General features: G+C 55.7%; 2 protein-coding genes across 3 annotated transcripts; both read right to left on the bottom strand.

Moving 5' to 3' along the window:
* Positions 1–698: 698 nt before the first annotated feature.
* Positions 699–9,609, bottom strand: CNKSR1 (connector enhancer of kinase suppressor of Ras 1). Of its 2 annotated transcripts, XM_030763856.2 has the most exons (20): positions 8,020–9,607; positions 7,736–7,917; positions 7,074–7,158; positions 6,610–6,651; positions 6,426–6,530; positions 5,644–5,703; positions 5,463–5,531; positions 5,068–5,169; positions 4,911–4,981; positions 4,743–4,819; positions 4,493–4,599; positions 4,384–4,414; positions 3,800–3,972; positions 2,888–2,961; positions 2,653–2,724; positions 2,312–2,385; positions 2,102–2,163; positions 1,921–2,020; positions 1,641–1,822; positions 699–1,349 (listed from the first exon to the last, which is right to left on the bottom strand). In XM_030763856.2, the coding sequence occupies exons 1-20, from the start codon at positions 8,293–8,295 to the stop codon at positions 1,095–1,097; spliced, it is 2,199 nt and encodes a 732-aa protein (XP_030619716.2). In that variant the 5' UTR covers positions 8,296–9,607; the 3' UTR covers positions 699–1,094. The 2 variants fall into 2 exon arrangements, with proteins under 2 accessions (XP_030619716.2, XP_089754681.1); XM_089898555.1 differs by lacking the exon at positions 2,102–2,163 and having other exon boundaries at positions 1,236–1,349; positions 8,020–9,609.
* Positions 9,610–16,245: 6,636 nt separating this feature from the next.
* ZNF593 (zinc finger protein 593) lies at positions 16,246–17,153 on the bottom strand. Its single transcript, XM_022551926.2, has 3 exons — positions 16,927–17,153; positions 16,629–16,691; positions 16,246–16,537 (listed from the first exon to the last, which is right to left on the bottom strand). The coding sequence occupies exons 1-3, from the start codon at positions 17,124–17,126 to the stop codon at positions 16,396–16,398; spliced, it is 405 nt and encodes a 134-aa protein (XP_022407634.1). The 5' UTR covers positions 17,127–17,153; the 3' UTR covers positions 16,246–16,395.
* Positions 17,154–18,270: the final 1,117 nt, after the last annotated feature.

Consider the following 18,270-nt stretch of genomic DNA (forward strand, 5'->3'; position numbering starts at 1 on the left):
AGCTGTCCTGCCCCCCTTCGTGGTGATATCATAGAGGCCTCTGTGACCTCCACCTGTCCGCATTCCACCAAGGAATTCTCACACCAAGAGAAGCTCTTCCCACTGACTCCCCTCAGTATGCCACAGAGGAGGCCACGGACACCAAGGGGCTGGGTGGGGTCAGAGGTCAGAGGCTGATAAGAGCAGGTCAGGTCTCCTGTGCAGCCTGGATGGAGACACAGGGGTGGGTCCCTGCTCTGTATCTAGGAGCTGGAGGTGGGACTGGGCTAAGGATAGAAGAGGAGAAAGGTGTTTCGTTCTGTGGTCCTCCTCCTAGCAGACCTCAGCCTGCAACCCTGCCCACCAGCTACCCCATCCCACCACTCCAGTCTCCAGGGCTGCCCCCCGGCCGCCTTTCCAGGGAAGGTACGTTTCCCCAGCTGTAGAGTGAAAGGCTGGTCTCTTATTTTTCACCTTTCGCCCCTGGAGATGGGGCAGGAGAGCACTCCGGTCTCTGAAGGGCTGGGGAGAGACGGGCATGGGTAGAAGTCCTTACCACCCTGGAAGGCATGGGGCTTCAGGTACAGAGCCCAGGCTGGTGGGCCACACAGTGGGCTAGTTACCAAAAGCACTCACCCCACCTCTGACCGCTTTTCATCCCAGTCCCCTCCGGGAAACAGATTCCAGATTCTAATACAGAAGTCAAAGGCACATGTAGATTTCTGTTAAAGAAATTGACTTTATTTAGTTGAAAAGCATCTCCTGGGTAAAGTGAAGAACGCCCATACAGACTGGCTTGGCAAACAGAAGTGCCGCGGGGCCGAGGGGGCAGGTCTGTGACCCCACAGAGCACAGGGTAGGAGAGAGTTCTTTCGGCCCCGCCTCTTGCTCCTTCCTTGGCACAAAGCTCACTTCACTTCACCCCACTCCAGGGGAGGGAGGAGCAGAAATGGCAGCAGCTCAGGCAGAGGCAGTCAGCTTGGGACAGAACCATGGACAAGCACTACTTCCAAACTGGAACAGAACGCAGGGATGCTCTGTCCTAGATGTGTCAGAGGTGGTCCTCAAGGCCAGAGGTCAGGAACTAGGGTACTGGCCAGTTAGAAGTCAGGAGGTCAGAGGTCACTCTCTGGGGTCAGGGGGCAGAGGCAGGAGTGCTCCCCAGGTTGAGAGGGTGGGGGGTGGGAAGATGGTCCCCTGGAGTCAGAGTTCGGGACTTGGGAGCTGCCCTCGGCCCGCTCCACTCCGCAGGCCCCCAGGCCCTCTGAGTAGAGCTCCTGGTTCTGCTCCTTCCACCTGCGGAATTTCTCCCCAGTGAGCTCGGGGTCGCCTAGCACCTCCTCCAGGGCCTGCAGCTCCTGCAGCTTTGCCTGGAATAGGTGTAGGGGTTAGGGCCATGATCACCCGGGGAGCGAGCAGAGCCTGAGTCCAGAGCTAGCTCTGGAGTCCAGTGGCCTAGAACCCAGCACCTGGCCCGGTCCGGCCCCGCCCCCATCCTCAAATCGAGAGCCTGGTTCCAGGAACCTAGAACTCGGCCCAGTCCACAGCAGAGTCCAGGGCTGAGGGCCAGGAACCGAGCCGAAAGCCCCGAGCCCAGCCCTTAATGGTGCCCTGTGCCCGCCCCCGAGCCCAGCCCCTAATGGTGCCCTGCGCCCGCCGACCTTGAGCGTGCTCTGCAGCGCCCGCACGCGGTGCACTCGCTCATTCAGCTGGGGGTCTCGGTTGCGCCGCATGAAAGAGCTCCGCCATTGCTCGTGAGTGAGGGGCTGCGGCCTGCCCAGGAAGGACACGCCACCCAGCCTCAGCCCCCGTACCATTCCTTCCAGGGCCCCTTCGCTGCTGTCTGTGGGAGGGGAAGCAGGGTGAGCGTGTGCCTGCCCCCGGCCCCAGCCCTCCATCTCGGCTCCCAGCACCCCCGCCCCCCACGGCTTGGCTTGGCACCTGTCGGAGAGCCGAAGGAGGTCCGTGGGCTGCCCTGCGTGAGGGCGGCCACAGGTGATGTGTCTCCGTGGAGGGAACTCCCAGCTTGGGCCGGGCTGGGCTGGGGGCAGGGTGGAAGGAGAGGAGGGTATCAGTCTGAGTTCCACGCCCTGCTCTTCACCCCGCGTCAGCTCCCACTCACCGAGGCTGAGCAGGATCCAGCCTCATCGTCGGGGTCTTCTGCTTCCGTCTCACTGTAGCAGTCTGGGGTGGACAAGAGTGGCTGGGGAACCCACTCAGCTTCACAGGGTTTGGGCAGGCCAGGAGGTGGGCTCGGGGGAATTGAGCTTCCAGCCCCCATCCCAGGGAAGGCAGAGGCTCAGGGAGAGACCCAGCCCTGTGAGGCACCCACCTTCCTCTCGGGGCAAGGGGGCACGGCCTGGAGACCGGTACTTGGAAATGCAGGTAATGAGATGGCGCACCCACCTGTGGAGGGGCAAATGGGTCTCAGGGAGTTTCCACGTACCGTATGCCAGAGGCTTTCCCCTACATCATCTTCTAATTTAATCCTCAGAGCAACTCTGAGAGATAGGAATTCTTACTAGTCCATTTTAGAGAAGATGAAACTGAGGCTTAGAGGAGTGAGTGTCTTGATGAGCCCTATCAGAGAGCTGGGCTCTGAATCCAGGCTCCTGAGCCCAGGTCCCCGGGCACGCCCACGCAAGCTGTGGAGGTGAAGGGGGTGGCACTCACATGCTTAGGTCCGTCAGGGTATCAGCAGCGAAGATGAAGGGTTTGTACACGTTATGGGTGAGCTGGAACACACTGCCAGGGAGCAGAGGGGCCTCACTCACCTGGGGGTGCCCATCCAGAACACAGAGAGGCTGGACGGGGCATCCCAGCTACCTGCCGCCCCCACCCACCCCTCCTGTCACCTACCTCTTCCTTTCTCTCCCCACCCCCAGCCTGTCACACCTCAGGACTTAACTATTTTTTCTTCTGATCTTGTCCACTTTCCAGACTGTAGTTGGAGACATTGATGAGGCCCTCAGCCTTCTCATCCTGGGGAGATCATAGTGTGAGGGTCAGCTTGAAGCCCCAATACCCTCAAGGCCCAGTCAGGCTCCTGAGGGCGGGGGAGGGGAGAGGGCATTTCCTGGGCTCTCAGTGCCCAGAGCTCAGGGCAGGAAGCTGGGGTGGGGTCAGGAGGTGTGACCAAGGGGTGCCTCTGAGCCTGGCAAGGGGAGCCAAAGATATCCAGAGAAACAGCCAAGGAAGAGGAGCCCCCTCCTGCATTTGCTCCATCACAGACACAGACAAAGCTGCTTTGCTCCTTTCCTTGCCTGGTTTTCTTTCTCCTTTCCATCTGACTAACCCTCAGGCATTGATTTTTCAGGAAGCCTTCACCACTCTTCAGGTGGACTGGCCACCTTTGCTGGGTTCCCACCCACCCCTGGCTCTTCTGCCATCATAGTATGTGTTCCCATATTGTCCCTGAGTGTGTATTCATCCCTCTCCCCACCGGCCTGAGTAACGGAAACAGCCCAATTCTTCCCTGTGTCCCAGGGCCCAGCCCAGAGCTGGGTGTACAGTAGGCACCTTGAATGTTAGTTGAATGAATAACAATTGCTCGAACGGCCCATAACTAGGATGAACAGATTAACAGAAGAGGAAGGAAAGGCGGGTGGAATCAAAGAGATTCTACCCGGCCTATGACACATTTTCCAGACCGCTTTTATACACACATCTGCTCAGTTCTCTCTGAAGACTGTCCCCGTTTTACACATAGGAACACTGGGGCACACCTGTGACCACAGGTGGGAGTGGACCGTGGAGGAGGGACAAGAGCCGAGGCCCTGAGGTGACTCACTTGCTTACCTGTGTGTGTATGGGGTCTCACCTGGGGCTGGCGGTACCAGTAGAGCGTGTGTCCCTTGAGCACAAACCAGCAGCGGCGCCAGCGCGGGCCCATGAAGCCCCCGGGCACCTTGCGCAGCAGGAGCCAGCCATCACAGTCAGGCCGGCCCAGCTCCCGGCAGGACACCCGCCGGCGGCTCAGCTGTGTCGCCACGCCTGCAGCAGCACAGCACGGCTGGTCAGTGAGGGGCTGGCGGGGTGTCCCGGACCCCCAACCTGCTCCCTTGCCCCCCACGAGCACCCCCAGCTGATATTTCTGAACCCATGCTCTGGGCTCAGAATGTGATACGTGTCACTTCTGAGGTGGGGATGACTCTTCCCATTTTAGAGACAGGGAATCTGAAGATCAGCGGATGAGCTGTTTGTCCGAAGTCACAGAGCTGGCGAGAGGCCCAGGCTGGGAGCATAGGTCTGTCTGACCCCAGAAACAGAGCTGTTTCCAGGAGAGGCTGTGTGTGAAGTGTGTGTTGGTAGGGGTGGGGGGCGTCTGGCCCAGCACTGTAAAGACTTCTAAGAGCTCCTCATATCAGGGCATCACCCCCCTCCCCCGTCAGGTGCATTTCATACCTTTTGATTTCTTGCGACCAGGGACAGGACTCTGAAAGGACCACAGGAGGTTAGAGAAGCATATGGGTACAAAGCCACACAACCCTCCTTGCCAAGCGCCAGAGCTTACCTTGTCAGGGTGTTCTGGGGGTTCTGGAGCGTCTGCTACCCCAGCTAGGAGTGTGGCTGAGGGTGCATGGGGACTGGGCAGAGGCTCCGGGTCAAGGGAGGTCGAGGCTGTCAGGGAGAGAGGAGAGAGAGGGAGGGTCCCTGAGCTCAGACCCGGGCCCAGTGGTAGGGTGGGGGTGTAAGAGTCCAGGGTCAGGCAGCCCACATGCCTTGTCCAGGGCATCTGCCGACTGGTGGGGCTTTGAAATTACCTGTCCAGGCAGCAGGGCTGGGTCCTGGACTTGGGTTTGAAGTCAGGTCGGAGGCGAAGACATCTTCCGATGGGGCCCTGGAGAGATCAGGGAGAGATGAGGTGAGCCATGGCCCACCTGCCAAGACCTACCCGGGGCCAAGACCTACCCGGGACCCGAGCCTGTCACCTGGGAGACGGCAGGGCCGAAGCCAGCGATGGGCTCACTGGGCGTGGGGGGCCCGGGGCCTGAGGAGGGGTCTGAGGAATAATCAGAAACAGGTGATGGAGCTGGTGACAGACAGGGGTCTGAAAGCAGACTGGGGGCAGGGGTGGGCGGCAGGTACCTGTGAGGGTGTCTCTGGCACTGGGACCTTCTTCAGCACTAAGCTGACCCCATCTGGCTCCCGGAGCAGCTCCCTCACCACGTTTTTATGGGGCCAGCCCACCTGGGGGACAGGGCAGAGGGCAGGGCAGGGATGCTGGGCGGGACTGAACTGGGCAGGAGGCTCTGAGGCAACCCGACAGCCCTTGGTCTCACAGCACTCCCTCAGCCTCCTGCTCAGCCTCACCTCGTCCTCCTCCAGGAAGCCTCCACGAGCCTCTCTGACCTGTGTGAGCTGGCTGGCCTCACAGAAGGCAGCTCCCACAGCCCTGGTCTCCCCAAGGGAACCTCCCCACCCACCGACCTGAGTTCTACTCAGGACCCCCTTCCTCCCACCACGCTCCTCCCCTCACTCACCACCACTTGCTCATTGATCTGGACAATCTCGTCTCCAGGCAGGATCTGCAGCCGGGAATCAGTGGGGACCTGGTGGGGGGTGGGATTCAGAGGGTGCACCCTCATGGGGCTGGAAGCGGGCTTGGCTGGCAGGTTGGAGTGCCACGGGGGTGGGCGGCTGAGAAGGGTGTAGGAGCCTCACCTGGGTGCCCACTCGAGACACAAAGTGCAGGCAGTTGCTGGTGGTGTAGATCTCCAGGCCCTGCAGGGCAGAGGCTGCAGTCACTAAGGGTGTGGGGACCGCCGGACCAGGACGCCTGCCAGGCACCAGGACTCACAGGTGAGTGGAATGGGGGGGAGAGCTGGCCTCAGCTTGGCACTGCTCGACTTGCCATGTGACTTTGGGCACACCGCTGCACCTCTCTGGGCTCTGCCTCCTCCTCCCCTAAGGGCTGAGGGGAGCAGGTTGCAGACTTCTGAGGTATGAGATTCTCAGCGACTTTCCTGAAGAATCTCATACCTCAGGGACAGGAGAGGGACAGGGCAGGGCTGGGGCCTCTGGTTTTCCCAACTGGTCAAAGATTAAAGCAAAAAAGTTCATGTCTTCTCCCCTCTCCCCTAGGTCCGTGTCCCAGGGCTGGGATGTGTCACCTGAGACCACACCAGCTGCAGCCCCTCAGGACCGGAGAAGGGGCTGAACGACAGTGAGACCCCAGGGAAGTCCCCTGGGCCTTTAACATCTGTACAAAAATTCCCTGGAAGTCCAGTGGTTAAGATTCCACGCTTGCACTGCAGGGGGCGCAAGTTTGATCCCTGGTGGGGGAACTAAGATCCCACATGCCACGCGGTTTGGCCAAAAAAAGTAAAAAACAGGGCCTTCCAGCTGTGACAGTACAGGATTCTGTGGGATCCTAGAACCAGATTTCAGGGCCCAGACAAGGCTGCTGAGGGGTCAGGGGTGAGAGTTGAGAGGTCAGGGCTCACCGAAGGATCGTCCAGCGCGACGTGCTGTAGCACGGCCTTCTGCTCCAGCAGCTCCTCTGGGCAGCAGCTCAGGATGTTGTGGCAGATCCCGGCCACGTGGCTGCTCTGGCGGATGGAGAGCAGGACGTCTAGCCTGAGCCCCGTCCCACCCCATCCCCACACCCCACTCACCCCCCAGACTCACAATCCTCAGGACTTTGCTCTCCTTCTCAGCCGCTGGACAGTCCTGGAGGCAGAGTGAGAGAGCAGGGGCCTGCCCTGAGCAGGGCGCACTGCCTTCGCCTGAGGGCGGGGGATTCCCTGCAGTCCCTCCCGGAGTCCCGTACCCTGGCCCCCTGCCCAGAACTACATGGCCTTAGAGCTTTCGCCCCAAGGTCTCATCCCCCTGACGCCAGGCCCCCAGAAGTCACCACACATGCCCTCCCCCGCTCCACCCCCTCCTGAGAATCAGACTTCCTGTGCTGCCCTCACCAGCTAGGAGCTCCCACGCCCCCATCGCCCCCAACCCAGTGGCCGGGCCTCCTCGCTTTCTGCCCTTGCCTCTTCCGGCTCTCACACCTGATCCTGTGCTGATTCACAAGTTATAAAAAGCTCTAGCCTGACTTGGTCTCTACAGCCTGGGCCAAGCCTGGCCTCTGGTTCTCCTACCTCCTGCAAGGCCTGGCCCAGCTCCCCGCACAATTCCCCAATCTCCTGGCAGGATGAGAAGTCATTTAAGTGGGAGAAGAGGTACCTGGCAGAGGGAAGGATGGAGCAGTGGTTAGGGAACTGAGCTTAACAGTCAAGCCACTGAACCACCCTGTGCCGGCTACACATCTGAGACTCTGATGGGTTTTGATTTGGGGTAAAGGAGATGACTGATACATCTAAAGACCTTAGTCAAGTGCCTAATAAATGCCAGGCCCTGTTCTAGGCACTGGGGAGACAACATTAAACATCTAATTACATCAATGATGATTTAACTTCTACTGCTGTGAAGTGTAGGGAGCTCTGAGAGTATGTAACAGGAAAGGCTTCCCTGAGGAGGTGACTTTAGAGCTGGGACCTATGGGACAAGCAGCGGCCAGCGAAGGGGGTAGAGAGCTCTTTATATAATGCTGTTGATGTGACTGTCATGATTACAAGCAGGAGGTGGGGTGGGAACCCAGGCAACCCAGTGGCCCTACACAGACCAATTAACCTCTTTGCCCAGTTCCACTATATCTGAACAAGAGCAAAGCTCTATTTTTCTCTCCCAGGTCCCAGAGGAAGCCAAGGATGAGAAGGGTCCCCTCACCAGTTACTCAGACCCTAGGAGGAGACCGAAGTACCTGTTGAGCCAGAAGAGGAGGGAACGGGCCTCATGCACCAGCTCCATGGCCGCGCTGAGGACATCTGCAGGAGGCTCAGCACAGCCCCCCAAGCGACCTTGGACTAAGCTCTGGAATGCCCGGATCCCCTCCAGCAGCCCCTCTGTCAGGCTCTGCAGGTTCTCTGACTGTAGCCCGGAGCTCTGTACCACAGAAGGGCAGGTTAATTCCTGGCAGCGGCCAGCCCCCCATCAGCACCCCAAGGTGGGTGGAAGCTGCAGCCAGTGTGGCCGCCATTCACTCACCAGGGCCCGGAGCTGTTCCACCCCTTCCAGGATGAGCTCCTGGTGGCCCAGAGGCCACACAGTTAGAGCTTCCAGGCTTCGGGGGCAGAGCTGGAGCAGGTACTTGCCAGGCAGCTCCCAGTCCTCAAAGTGATAGTCCTCCAGGGAATCATCGAGGCCTGGTGGAAGAACGAGGGTCAGCATGGGGGAGCCAGGGGGTGTCAAGGCCTTTCTGGTCAGTGCAAAAGTCCTTCTCCTAATGACCCTGAGACCCAGGCAGTGTTCTGCCCTGCCCATTTCACAAATAAGCCTACTGAATTGAGAAGTAGGGTCATATAGGGCAGTGGTTCTCAAAGGATGGTCCCCAGACCAGCAGCCGCAGCCTCACTGGAAAACTTGTTAGAAATACAAATTCTGGGAAATCCCTGGTGGTCCAGTGGTTAGGACTCAGTGTTTTCACAGCTGTGGCCCGGGTTCAATTCCTGGTTGGGGAACTAAGATCCCACAAGCCGTGTGGCATGGCCAAAAAGAAAAAAAAAGAGAAATAGCCAAAACATGGAAACAACCTAAGTGCCCACTGACAGATGAATGGATAAAGAAAATGCCAGACACACACACACACACACACACACACACACACACGGGAATATTATTCAGGCATAAAGAAGGAAATCTTGCCATTTGCAGCAACATGGATGGACCTTGAGGGCATTACGCTAAGAGAAATAAATCAGAGAAAGACAAATACTGTATTATCTCACTTACATGTGGAATCCCAAACACCCAAATTCATAGACACAGAGAACAGATTGATGATTGCCAGAGGCAGGGTAGGAGGGGGGTAGGGGAAATGGGTGAAGGTGGTCCAAAGGTACAAACTTCTATTTATAAGTCAGTTTGGGGGATGTAATGTACAGCATGGTGACTATGGTTAGGATTCTGGGCTTTCACTGCCATGGCCCCGGCTCAAGGCTCAATCCCTGGTCCGGGAACGAAGATCCCGCAAGCCACACGGCATGGCCAAAAAAACAAAAACAAACGAATTCTCACATCTGCTGAATCAGAACTCAGGGGCAGGGCCCAGCAATTTGCATTCTAACAAATCCTCCCGGTGTTCTTATGCTGCTGAGGTCATGCTTTATGGGGCTTTGGAGTCAGGGAGACCTGAGTGACAGCGACTGAGCTTAATTACTCCGTGCCTCAGTTTCCTCACCTATAAAATGGGGAAAATAAAAACGCCTACCTTCTAATCATGTGTATTAAATGACATGACACATGTCAAGCACTTGGCCAGCTGCCTTGGTTCATGGTAGACAGTCAGTAACAGCCTCCGTATTATTATCGCCAGACTCTTTACCGTGATCCCCAAGGCCCCGTATGATCCGGCCACCACCTGCCTCTACAGTCTTCTCTTGGCGCACAGCCCCTCAAACTCAACACTTCAGATCCAGAGCACTAACTCCCTGAAGCTCTTGGAATGCTGTCTTGCCTCAGGGTCCTCAGATGTGCTCTTCCTTCTGCCTGGAGTGCTCTTCCAGCTCCTTCACATCCTTTTTCATCATCTTACTCCTTCCAGAAAGCCTTCCACAACTCCCCAGGCTGGGTTGGGGGCCTCTGCTGCTCTCACTGCCCCTTGCACCTCCACAAACCCCTGCATCAAAGCACTAACCTCTCCTGCTTGATCACGAGCTCTTCAAGGTCTGGACCTTAAACAAGTGTTCATCTGTAATTCCAGCCCAGGCCTCTTACAAGGTAGACACTCACAAGTAAGAAAAATATCTAGTGAATGCTTACTATGTGTTAGGAAAAATTTAAGGGCTTTATACATATTAACACATTTAATCCTCACCGAATCTAGAAAGCAGAGATACTGTTACCCTCAGTTTACAGGTGGGAAAACATACAAATAGAGGTTAACAGTTAGCTTTCTCACTCTTTGAAGGAACCCCTGCCATTCCATGCCAGGGTCTTTTGTAATCAATAGCTCTCCCTCATTCCCTGTGTGACATTAAGAGCACTTGACTAGGAGTTCGTGAACCTGTGGCTCCGTGGCTCTGGGGCCTTGAGCACCTCCCTTCCTGTGCACACAGCAAATGTGCTGTGCTGCCTCCCTCCCAACAGACCCTGATGTGGAACTGCACGTGCCAGGCCCTCAACCTGATTGTCTTATTTGGTTCACTTCAGGAGATCAGAGTTGCCTTTCCCATTTTATGGATAGGGAAACTGAGACTTGTGGTCACAGAACCGGTGAGTGGAGGGGCTGGGCCTGGAACTCAGTCTGGGAGTCTGATGCCAGCCCTGCATCCCTGCTTTCACCGGGGCTGGTCGCCCTGAGCCTGCCCTCAGTGGACTCCGGCAGCCCCCTCCACTCTGGCTCCTCCCTGTAGGAGGAGTGTCCTGACTCACCTCCCGGCTCCCAGCTGCAGGTCAGAAGGTCTTCACTTCTCTGAGTCGGCTGACAGTCTGGGACCTTTCCCACCCAACTGGGCTCATCCCCGCTGGAGGCCTAGGGAGGGGCTGTGCTGACCCCTCCAGTCAGGCCGGGGCTTCTGCTCTCACTGGGAGCTTCGGGGTGGGGGGAAGGGAAAAGACACCCCACCGGCCCTATTTCAAAGCCTCAGCAAATCACTTCCTGGCTCAGTGTGTAGTTTTCGGCTTCTGAAAAATACGTTTAATAAGAGCCCACTGCGCCCTGGGGCAGAGGGAAGATGAAGGAGATACAGTGGGGGCGGGCAGCTGGGGAGACACCGTCTGTGTTCCTTACACAACCACTGCCTCCCCATTGCCACCCTGGAGGCTTCTTGGGCTTCTGGAGGGATGGGAGACCCCTTCTGGGTCCTCGGGGGGGGCCCCCCTGGGGTCACGTCCATTATCCTTCTGCCAGGTTCACGGCAGACACTCTGTAAATACTTGTTGACTGACTAACCAACTGACAAACTCGGCAGGTCCTTCGTCCTTTTCCTCTCCCCGTCCCAGTGCTCCTCAAGCCCGACACTGCCCAAGCCCCACCCACCTCTCAGCCAAGCCGCCACCTTCCCGGGGGTCCAGGTCGCTACTGGCTCCATGACCAAGTTCGGCTTCTCGGATCCGCACCCGCTCCGTGCTCCGTCTCGCCCGCGCAGGAATTTCCGCTCCCAGAGCTCTGACCTGGGGAGAGGCTGGGCTGGGCTGGGGGCGGAGCCACTAGCATACCTGGGCCCACAAAGCTGGCTAGGTGAGGTGCTGTGACAGCCATTGGCCTACTGCCTGTCCACCTCCTGCCCTGCCCTTCAGGCATCCTAGGGCAGCTGGGCTGCCAGACCTGGGGGTGGTGCCACTGATGTGTGACCCAGGGGACCTCAGAACTGGCCTGGGATCCCCACCCAAAACTGGCCTCAAATGGCAGGGTGCGACCCTGACCTTCAAGGCTCCTCAAAAAGGGGCCAAAAAGTGAGCAGTGAGCACGGCAGCAAAGCGCAGAGGTTAGGAAGCCAGAGCCTGGGTGCAAATCTTGACTTGGCAGCTTGTTAGCTGTGTGACCAAGGGCTAAGCTTACCCACCAGGCATCACTTTCCCTGTCTGTAAAATGGATATAATAGTTCCTACTTCAGAGGGCTGCTATGCAGAGTACCTGTGTTAATAGCTCTACAACCTTTAGAACTGGTTTTTAGCCCCCTCTTTTTTTGCACCGTGGACCCTTTTGGCAATCTGGTGGAAACCCTGGACAGTTTCTTAGAATGAGGCTTTTGAAAGCATAAAGCAAAATGCTGAAGATTACAAGGAGGACAGTTATTATCAAAATATAGTAAAAACCACAAATTTGTGATATAGTAATATGCATTTATCAGCATTAAATAACAAGACTGGCAAATTAAATTCCTTTTCTAATGATCAGCATGGTGTTACTCAGCATGAATAACACCGAACCGTGGAGATGGTCTCTGACTCACCTCCTTGCACTTATTGATCAGCAAACACCTACAGATGGGGATGCAAGAGAGTAACACATAAGCTGGGTGACCAACGTGAGAGCAGATGGATTCACCATTTGGTCACTGACCCTCTACTGGGCACCATCAATGGCAGCCATGCTGCAGGAATGTCTGAAACAGTGTGATTTAGCAGTGGGTTAATAACTGTCACCATTTTGAGATCGTTATGAGCGTAAGTGATATTTGGGGATACTTGTGATAACTACAGTTTGATATGAAAATATCTGTGATTTCTACTGGTGACAAAGCCACAGATACTGCTAATATTTCAATCCATAAAGAAGGAAATGGTAAATTTTAGTTAGAGGTTAGTGAAAATAAATATACAATTTTTTTGCCATGCAAGTTTATAGGCCCCCTGAGTTGGGAAGCCCAGGTCAAGAGCTTTCCTCTAGAGCAATGTCTGACACAGACTACGTATCTGCAGTTACCATCATCATTATCGTCATCCCAGGCCAGGGGACTCCCAGGACTTTGGAATCAGGCAGAATCAGTTCCACCTGTTTGAGATGAACATACACACTGTTATGTATAAAATAGATAACCAGCGAGGACCTACTATATAGCACAGGGAACTATACTCAATATTTTGTGCTAATCTATAAGGAAAAAGAATTTGAATATATATGCGAGAATATATATATATTCTTGGACTTCCCTGGTGGTCCAGTGGTTAAGACGCTTGCGCTTACACTGCAGGGGGCACGGGTTTGATCCCTGGTCAGGGAAGTTTCGCATGCCGTGTGGTGCAGCCAAAAAAAGAAAAAATAAAAAATATATATATATATAATATGTATATATATATATATATCACTGAATATATCACAGATATATATATCACTGAATCACTTTGCTGTACACCTGAAACTAACACTTGTAAATTAACTACATCTCAATTTAGAAAAAAAATCAGTTCCGGAACTTCCCTGGTGGTCCAGTGGGTAAGACTCCATGCTCCCAGTTCAGGGGGCCTGGGTTGGATCCCTGGTCCGGGAACTAGATTCCACACGCCGCAACTAAGAGTCCGTGTGCTGCAACTAAAAAAGATCCCACGTGCCTCAACTACGACCCAGGGCAGCCAAAAAAAAAAAAAAAAAAAAATCAGTTCCACTTGCTGTGTGACTGAGCCCACCCCTTACATCTCTCTGAATCTGTTTCTTCCTCTCTAAAACCCAGGGGCTGGGGGGGGTGTGACTAGACCTTAGCTCTGTGAGGATGTCTTTTAAATATTTTGAAATCTGTAATATGAGGTAGATATGAGTTATTATTGCTTTAATTCCGTGGGGAGGGGCCTGGGAGGCCTGCCCCCTTTGTGTCACCTAACTTGGAATCTCTACCAGTGCCCCAATACCTGGCCTCAAAAGCCTGTCATGATCTTGATTGTCACCCAGAGACCTGAAGTCTGAATTTGGCCCACAGACGTCCATGTGGTGTGTGTGTTTTGTCATCATTTAACAATTTCACATACAAATTGAGTTCTCTGAAACTTGGCCAGCTCTGTTCACCCCATCCCACCTTCACACGTGGCATCAAACATGAGTGCACGTCGTCGGCTGCTTCCTTTCAAGGGGACTGCAGTTCACCAGGTCCCCATAGGACTTGCTCCCTCATTTGTGAGCCAGTAGGCTCCCAATTTGCAATTTGGCCCTCACCTCTCTGGCTTTGTCCTTGGCCTCATGTCCTCATATGCTGCACTGTGTGTATCCCTTTAACACTCCTCGGTGCTTTTCCCTTTAATGATTTTGCCTCTTCTTACACTGGCCTCCCTGTGGCACTCTGGGGAAATCCAATAAACACAGACCTATCTCCACCATCCTGATTTCATCAAACACCTACCCTGAGCTGGCACAAGATAGAGGGGAGAAGCCAGCCAGCCTCTGCCCTCCCTGAACTCACAATCCTGTAGGGGAGAAACCAACAAGAACTCACCACGTGTACTCAGATACTCCCTGTAAAGGACTGGGGTCCTAACAACCACACCAGTGCCTTTACTCTGGGTCCCCAACACGTGGCAGGGCTAGGCAGTTAGGGGCACAGTAAATGGTAGCTTCTATTTTGAAGGTAGTTTTGTGAGTTTATGAAAGGTCTTTGGATCTATTTGCTGTAAAAATTTCAGCGATAACAGTAGGTCATTAAGTGGAAGGAGGACGTGCCCTTTCCCCAGCATGTCCCCATCCTGTTGCCCAGGTGGGGCCACTGTTAAGTTTTCTGGGTGTTCTTCCATTCTCTCTATATGCAGATACTCTACATGCTATTCTGGAAATATGCTTGTCCCCCCATTTTTATGAGTTAATCAACACCAAATGAAATCATACGAATAATGCCCAGCACAGTCAACTACTATATTTTTTTTGGCCACACCACGTGGCTTGCAGGATCCAGGTATTGAACCCAAGCCATGGCAGTGAAAGCCTGGAATCCTAACCACTAGGCCACCAGGGAACTCCCAGTCAGCTACTATTTTTTAGCACACCTCAGACAGCTTTCTTTTTTTTTAATGTTATTGTTATTTATTTTTATTTATTTATTTTTGGCTGCATTGGGTCTTTGCTGCTGTGCATAGGCTTTCTCTAGTTGCGGCGATCGGGGGCTACTCTTCGTTGCGGTTTGCAGGCATCTCATTGTGGTGGCTTCTCTTGTTGCGGAGCACAGGCTCTAGGCATGTGGGCTTCAGTAGTTGTGTCACACGGGCTCAGTAGTTGTGGCTCGCGGGCTCTAGAGCGCAGGCTCAGTAGACGTGGTGCACAGGCTTAGTTGCTCTGCGGCATGTGGGATCTTCCCGGACCAGGGCTCAAACACGTGTCCCCTGCATTGGCAGGCGGATTCTTAACCACTGCACCACCAGGGAAGCCCTCAGACAGCTTTCTTAAGATGCAGATCTTTTATTATTGTCCCCAAGCTGAGGTAAGGAAGTCCCTACAGGAACTCCATCTTGGGGAAAGGGGTGGAATGTGCTTTCCCCCAAGGTAGGTGTGGTTGATCCAACAGAAACCAAGTGAAAAAGGCCTATTCCTGTTTGGAGGGGGTGCTAATAAGGCACCCAACCCCTCCTTTGCTGAGAGCTGACTGGTGACATCCAATCATCTGAGGTAGGGTTAGGGCCACGACCAGGGCTGGGAGGCCCTCCCATACCTGGTCCAGGCCTGAGACTTCTCAACACTGCCAGGCAAGGCCTCTCCTGCCTACCCGGCCTGGACTCCCTGGTGGGTGGGGGAGGTGCTGCTCAGGCCTGATGCTGATCTCTCCTGACAGCTGCTCCTAAGGCTGGCAGGGCGGGCAGGAGGGGGAAGGGACAGATTTAAAGGTCTAGCTGCCCCGCCCCCTGCCAGACCTGGGAAGGCAGACGCTGGTGAGCATCCTCTCTGTCCTGATTTCCGCTTCTTGGTACCATGAACGCCACTGGTCCTCATTCCCGCTTCCATCCCACAGGACATCAGGAAGACTAGCAGCACCCACCATGCGATTTCGACGCCTGACACCTGGCTACTTCCGAGTGCTACAGGTAAGCACCCCAAACGGTGGCTTCTGGGACCGACCCCTTCCTCCCCCTACCATGGCTGGGATGATACCCAGCAGCCAGGCTGTCACGTTCCCTGCCGCCTGAGCAGCCAGGGCCCACATAGCCCACATAGGCAGTGAAGCGAGAGAGATTGGGGTGGAATCTCCCTGGGGCAGCAATGGTATCCGTATCTCCTTGCCGCAGCTGTAGCTTCTCAGCCCCTTTCCACCCCCCACCTTCCCAGAAGTCTCAGCTGACCCCTCAGGTGGACCCTCTGTGCACCTCCAGATGCAGATAGCCGGGGACCTGAGGGCAGAGCCCCGGAGTCCGCTGGTGGGGATCGTGGCTGCACTGCTGGCTATCCTCGGGCTGGGCGGCTCCTGCTATGCTGTCTGGAAGATGGTGGGGCAGCGGCGGCCGCCACAGGCTCCATGATGAAGTAGGCAGCCTCTCACCTGGGCCCTGGGGGGGTAGGTGACTCGCGGGGGCTACAATCTCAGAAGCCTACTTCTTTTCTGAGGGGGGGGTCACTCCCTGCCCTCATTGGAAGCAAGGTAGTATAAACCTGATGCTACCCATCCCCCACACACACCTGGGCTGCAATGGGGGGCTTCAGCTCAGATGCTAGGACCCCTGAGAGAAGGAAAGGATGCAGGTTCTAAAGCTGAATCAAGTAGGGAGCAAACACCCTGGGCCCTGTACACAGGAGTAGAAAGAAAACCTTACAGGGCTTGAATTTGGAGGAGTGGCCTGGAGGTTAGCGAGTCAGAGGCAAGCTCTCTTTATCCAGTTCTTTTATTGGGAGGGAGGGCACCCGGCAGAGGCCATCTACTTCCCAAACCAAAAGAGACTGGCATAGTCTCTCCCAGCCTGGCCCTTGCATCACTGTCCATGGGCAGCTCCTCTGCCTTGCATCCTCAGGCCATGTCAGGTAGACGTGTCCATCTCAGGGACCGCGGTGGATACTTCTGTGGGCACTGCCAGCCTTTGGGGAGGAACATAGGAACCCATACCCGCTGCCCTCTCTGCTTCTTCCTGACTGTAGGGCTCCACACTCAGCTGCTTCAGCCTGGGAAAAAGAATAGGAGTTGAGAGCTGACCAGATGCAAGCCCTGTCTGCCCGGGACACATCCATCAATCCTCTCCTTACTACTTCATACCTTTTCTTGTGGTCTTTGGATCGGAAGTGGGTCTTCAGGTTGGCAGAATCGATGAAGTACCTCCTGTAGGGATGGGGGGTAAGGAGGATAGTTAGAAGGTGATGCCTCTCAGGTACGCCTATTTCCCTGACCCTAGCTCATTCCCTGATGCTAGGCTCCGGGCTTGAAGGGATGGGAGGCCGGCAGACCCACTGGTCCCAGGAGAAGAGACCCTGCGCGTCCCGGGACCCGGATCTCACACCCCCGTCCCGTTCCGCGGACCCTTCTCCTCCTCAGGCTGGGCCCGGCCGTAACTCACGCGCAGGCCAGACAGCGATGCAGGCCGCCCCCTGGCAGGTCGGGATCGGGTTCCGCGCTTGGGTCTGGCCGGGGCCGTGCGGCAACCTGGAGCCGCAAATCGCGGTGAATCTCATCCAGGTCCGGCCGCCGCCGCTTCGCCTTCATCTGGCGGGCCAGGGAGTGCACTCGGTGCGCGCCCGTCCGGCGGGAGCGACCCATGGCGGGTGACAGCAGGACTAGGGGTCCCAGGGCCGAGCTGGGAGAACACGCGTGGGCGCTTCCGGACTGCTCAATGACGCCTTGTGACGCCCTGGGAATGATCAGGCTCTGCCAGACCGCCTCTGATGACGTCACTCGCGCGGGCCGCGCCTCGAGCGCCCCCAGGCGGCCGTCGATGTCAGTGACGGAGCTCGGGGCCGGGCCCCACGAAGCGTCCTCTTCCGTCAATGGAAGGGCAGGGTGGTGCGTGCCCTGGGGGGATGCCGGCCCGTCCGCTGCCCTGCCCGCCCCGCCTGGCCCACAGCACCGTCCTCTGGCCTTATCACCCCTTCCTGGTTCCCAGATCTTAGACTCCACGTTGCGCGTGTCGGGGGGGATGCTGCATCTTTGGGAGGCACTGAAAAATGTCTGTGATGTTAATAAATTAATAAATGAACGAGAGTGAATAAGTTTGGGATCCCGGCCCCCACAGAAATACCTCTAGTCCCTGAGAAAGCCCTCGCCACTTCTCACCCCTCCCCAGTTATTCCTCCCCAGAGATCACAGTGCTTAGGCGTACTGTCAGACTCAAGAGGGGTCGGCTCCTCTCACAAGAAAAGGAGATGCTCACAGAAGAACCTCCCATCTTTGAGCCCCTTCTCTGAGCCCTGGACTCCCAGGCGTGGGCTGGCATCAAAGGGAGAGATACAGCCAAGGTGTTGTGTGCTCAGAGTGGGGAGAGGGCCAGAGAGCCTTTTCCCATGCACCAGAGCCTGGTGCCTTCCAGGCTGACCAGAGGAACTCAGCAATAATTCAGGGGCTCCGGTTCTTTGGAACCTGTTGCCAGGAAACAGGGAGACCAGCACGTGCATCCCTGGGGAGAGGAATCAGTTTCCAGCCCAGACAAAGCGGTGAAATGTAAGCCCAGGGCACCGACTGGGAGCCTTGGGACCTTCCCACTCCAGTTCACAGAGGCTGAGTGCAGACATAGGGCAGAGCCCTGTTGAGGGCACAGCTGGTATGGCTACAGTCACAGAGGGAACCACTGTGGGTCCTGAGCCCAAGGACTTTGTAAATGGAATTCGTGAATGGAAGAGAATATTTCTGGAGCCATTCCAAATGATCAAATTCAAGAACTCCTAGGCCCAGGAAGGAGGCTTCTGTG

The sequence above is a fragment of the Delphinapterus leucas genome, chromosome 1, assembly GCF_059928025.1.
Source record: "Delphinapterus leucas isolate spDelLeu-1000000601 "Yukka" chromosome 1, BTC_Dleu_Yukka2, whole genome shotgun sequence".
Lineage (NCBI taxonomy): Eukaryota > Metazoa > Chordata > Mammalia > Artiodactyla > Monodontidae > Delphinapterus > Delphinapterus leucas.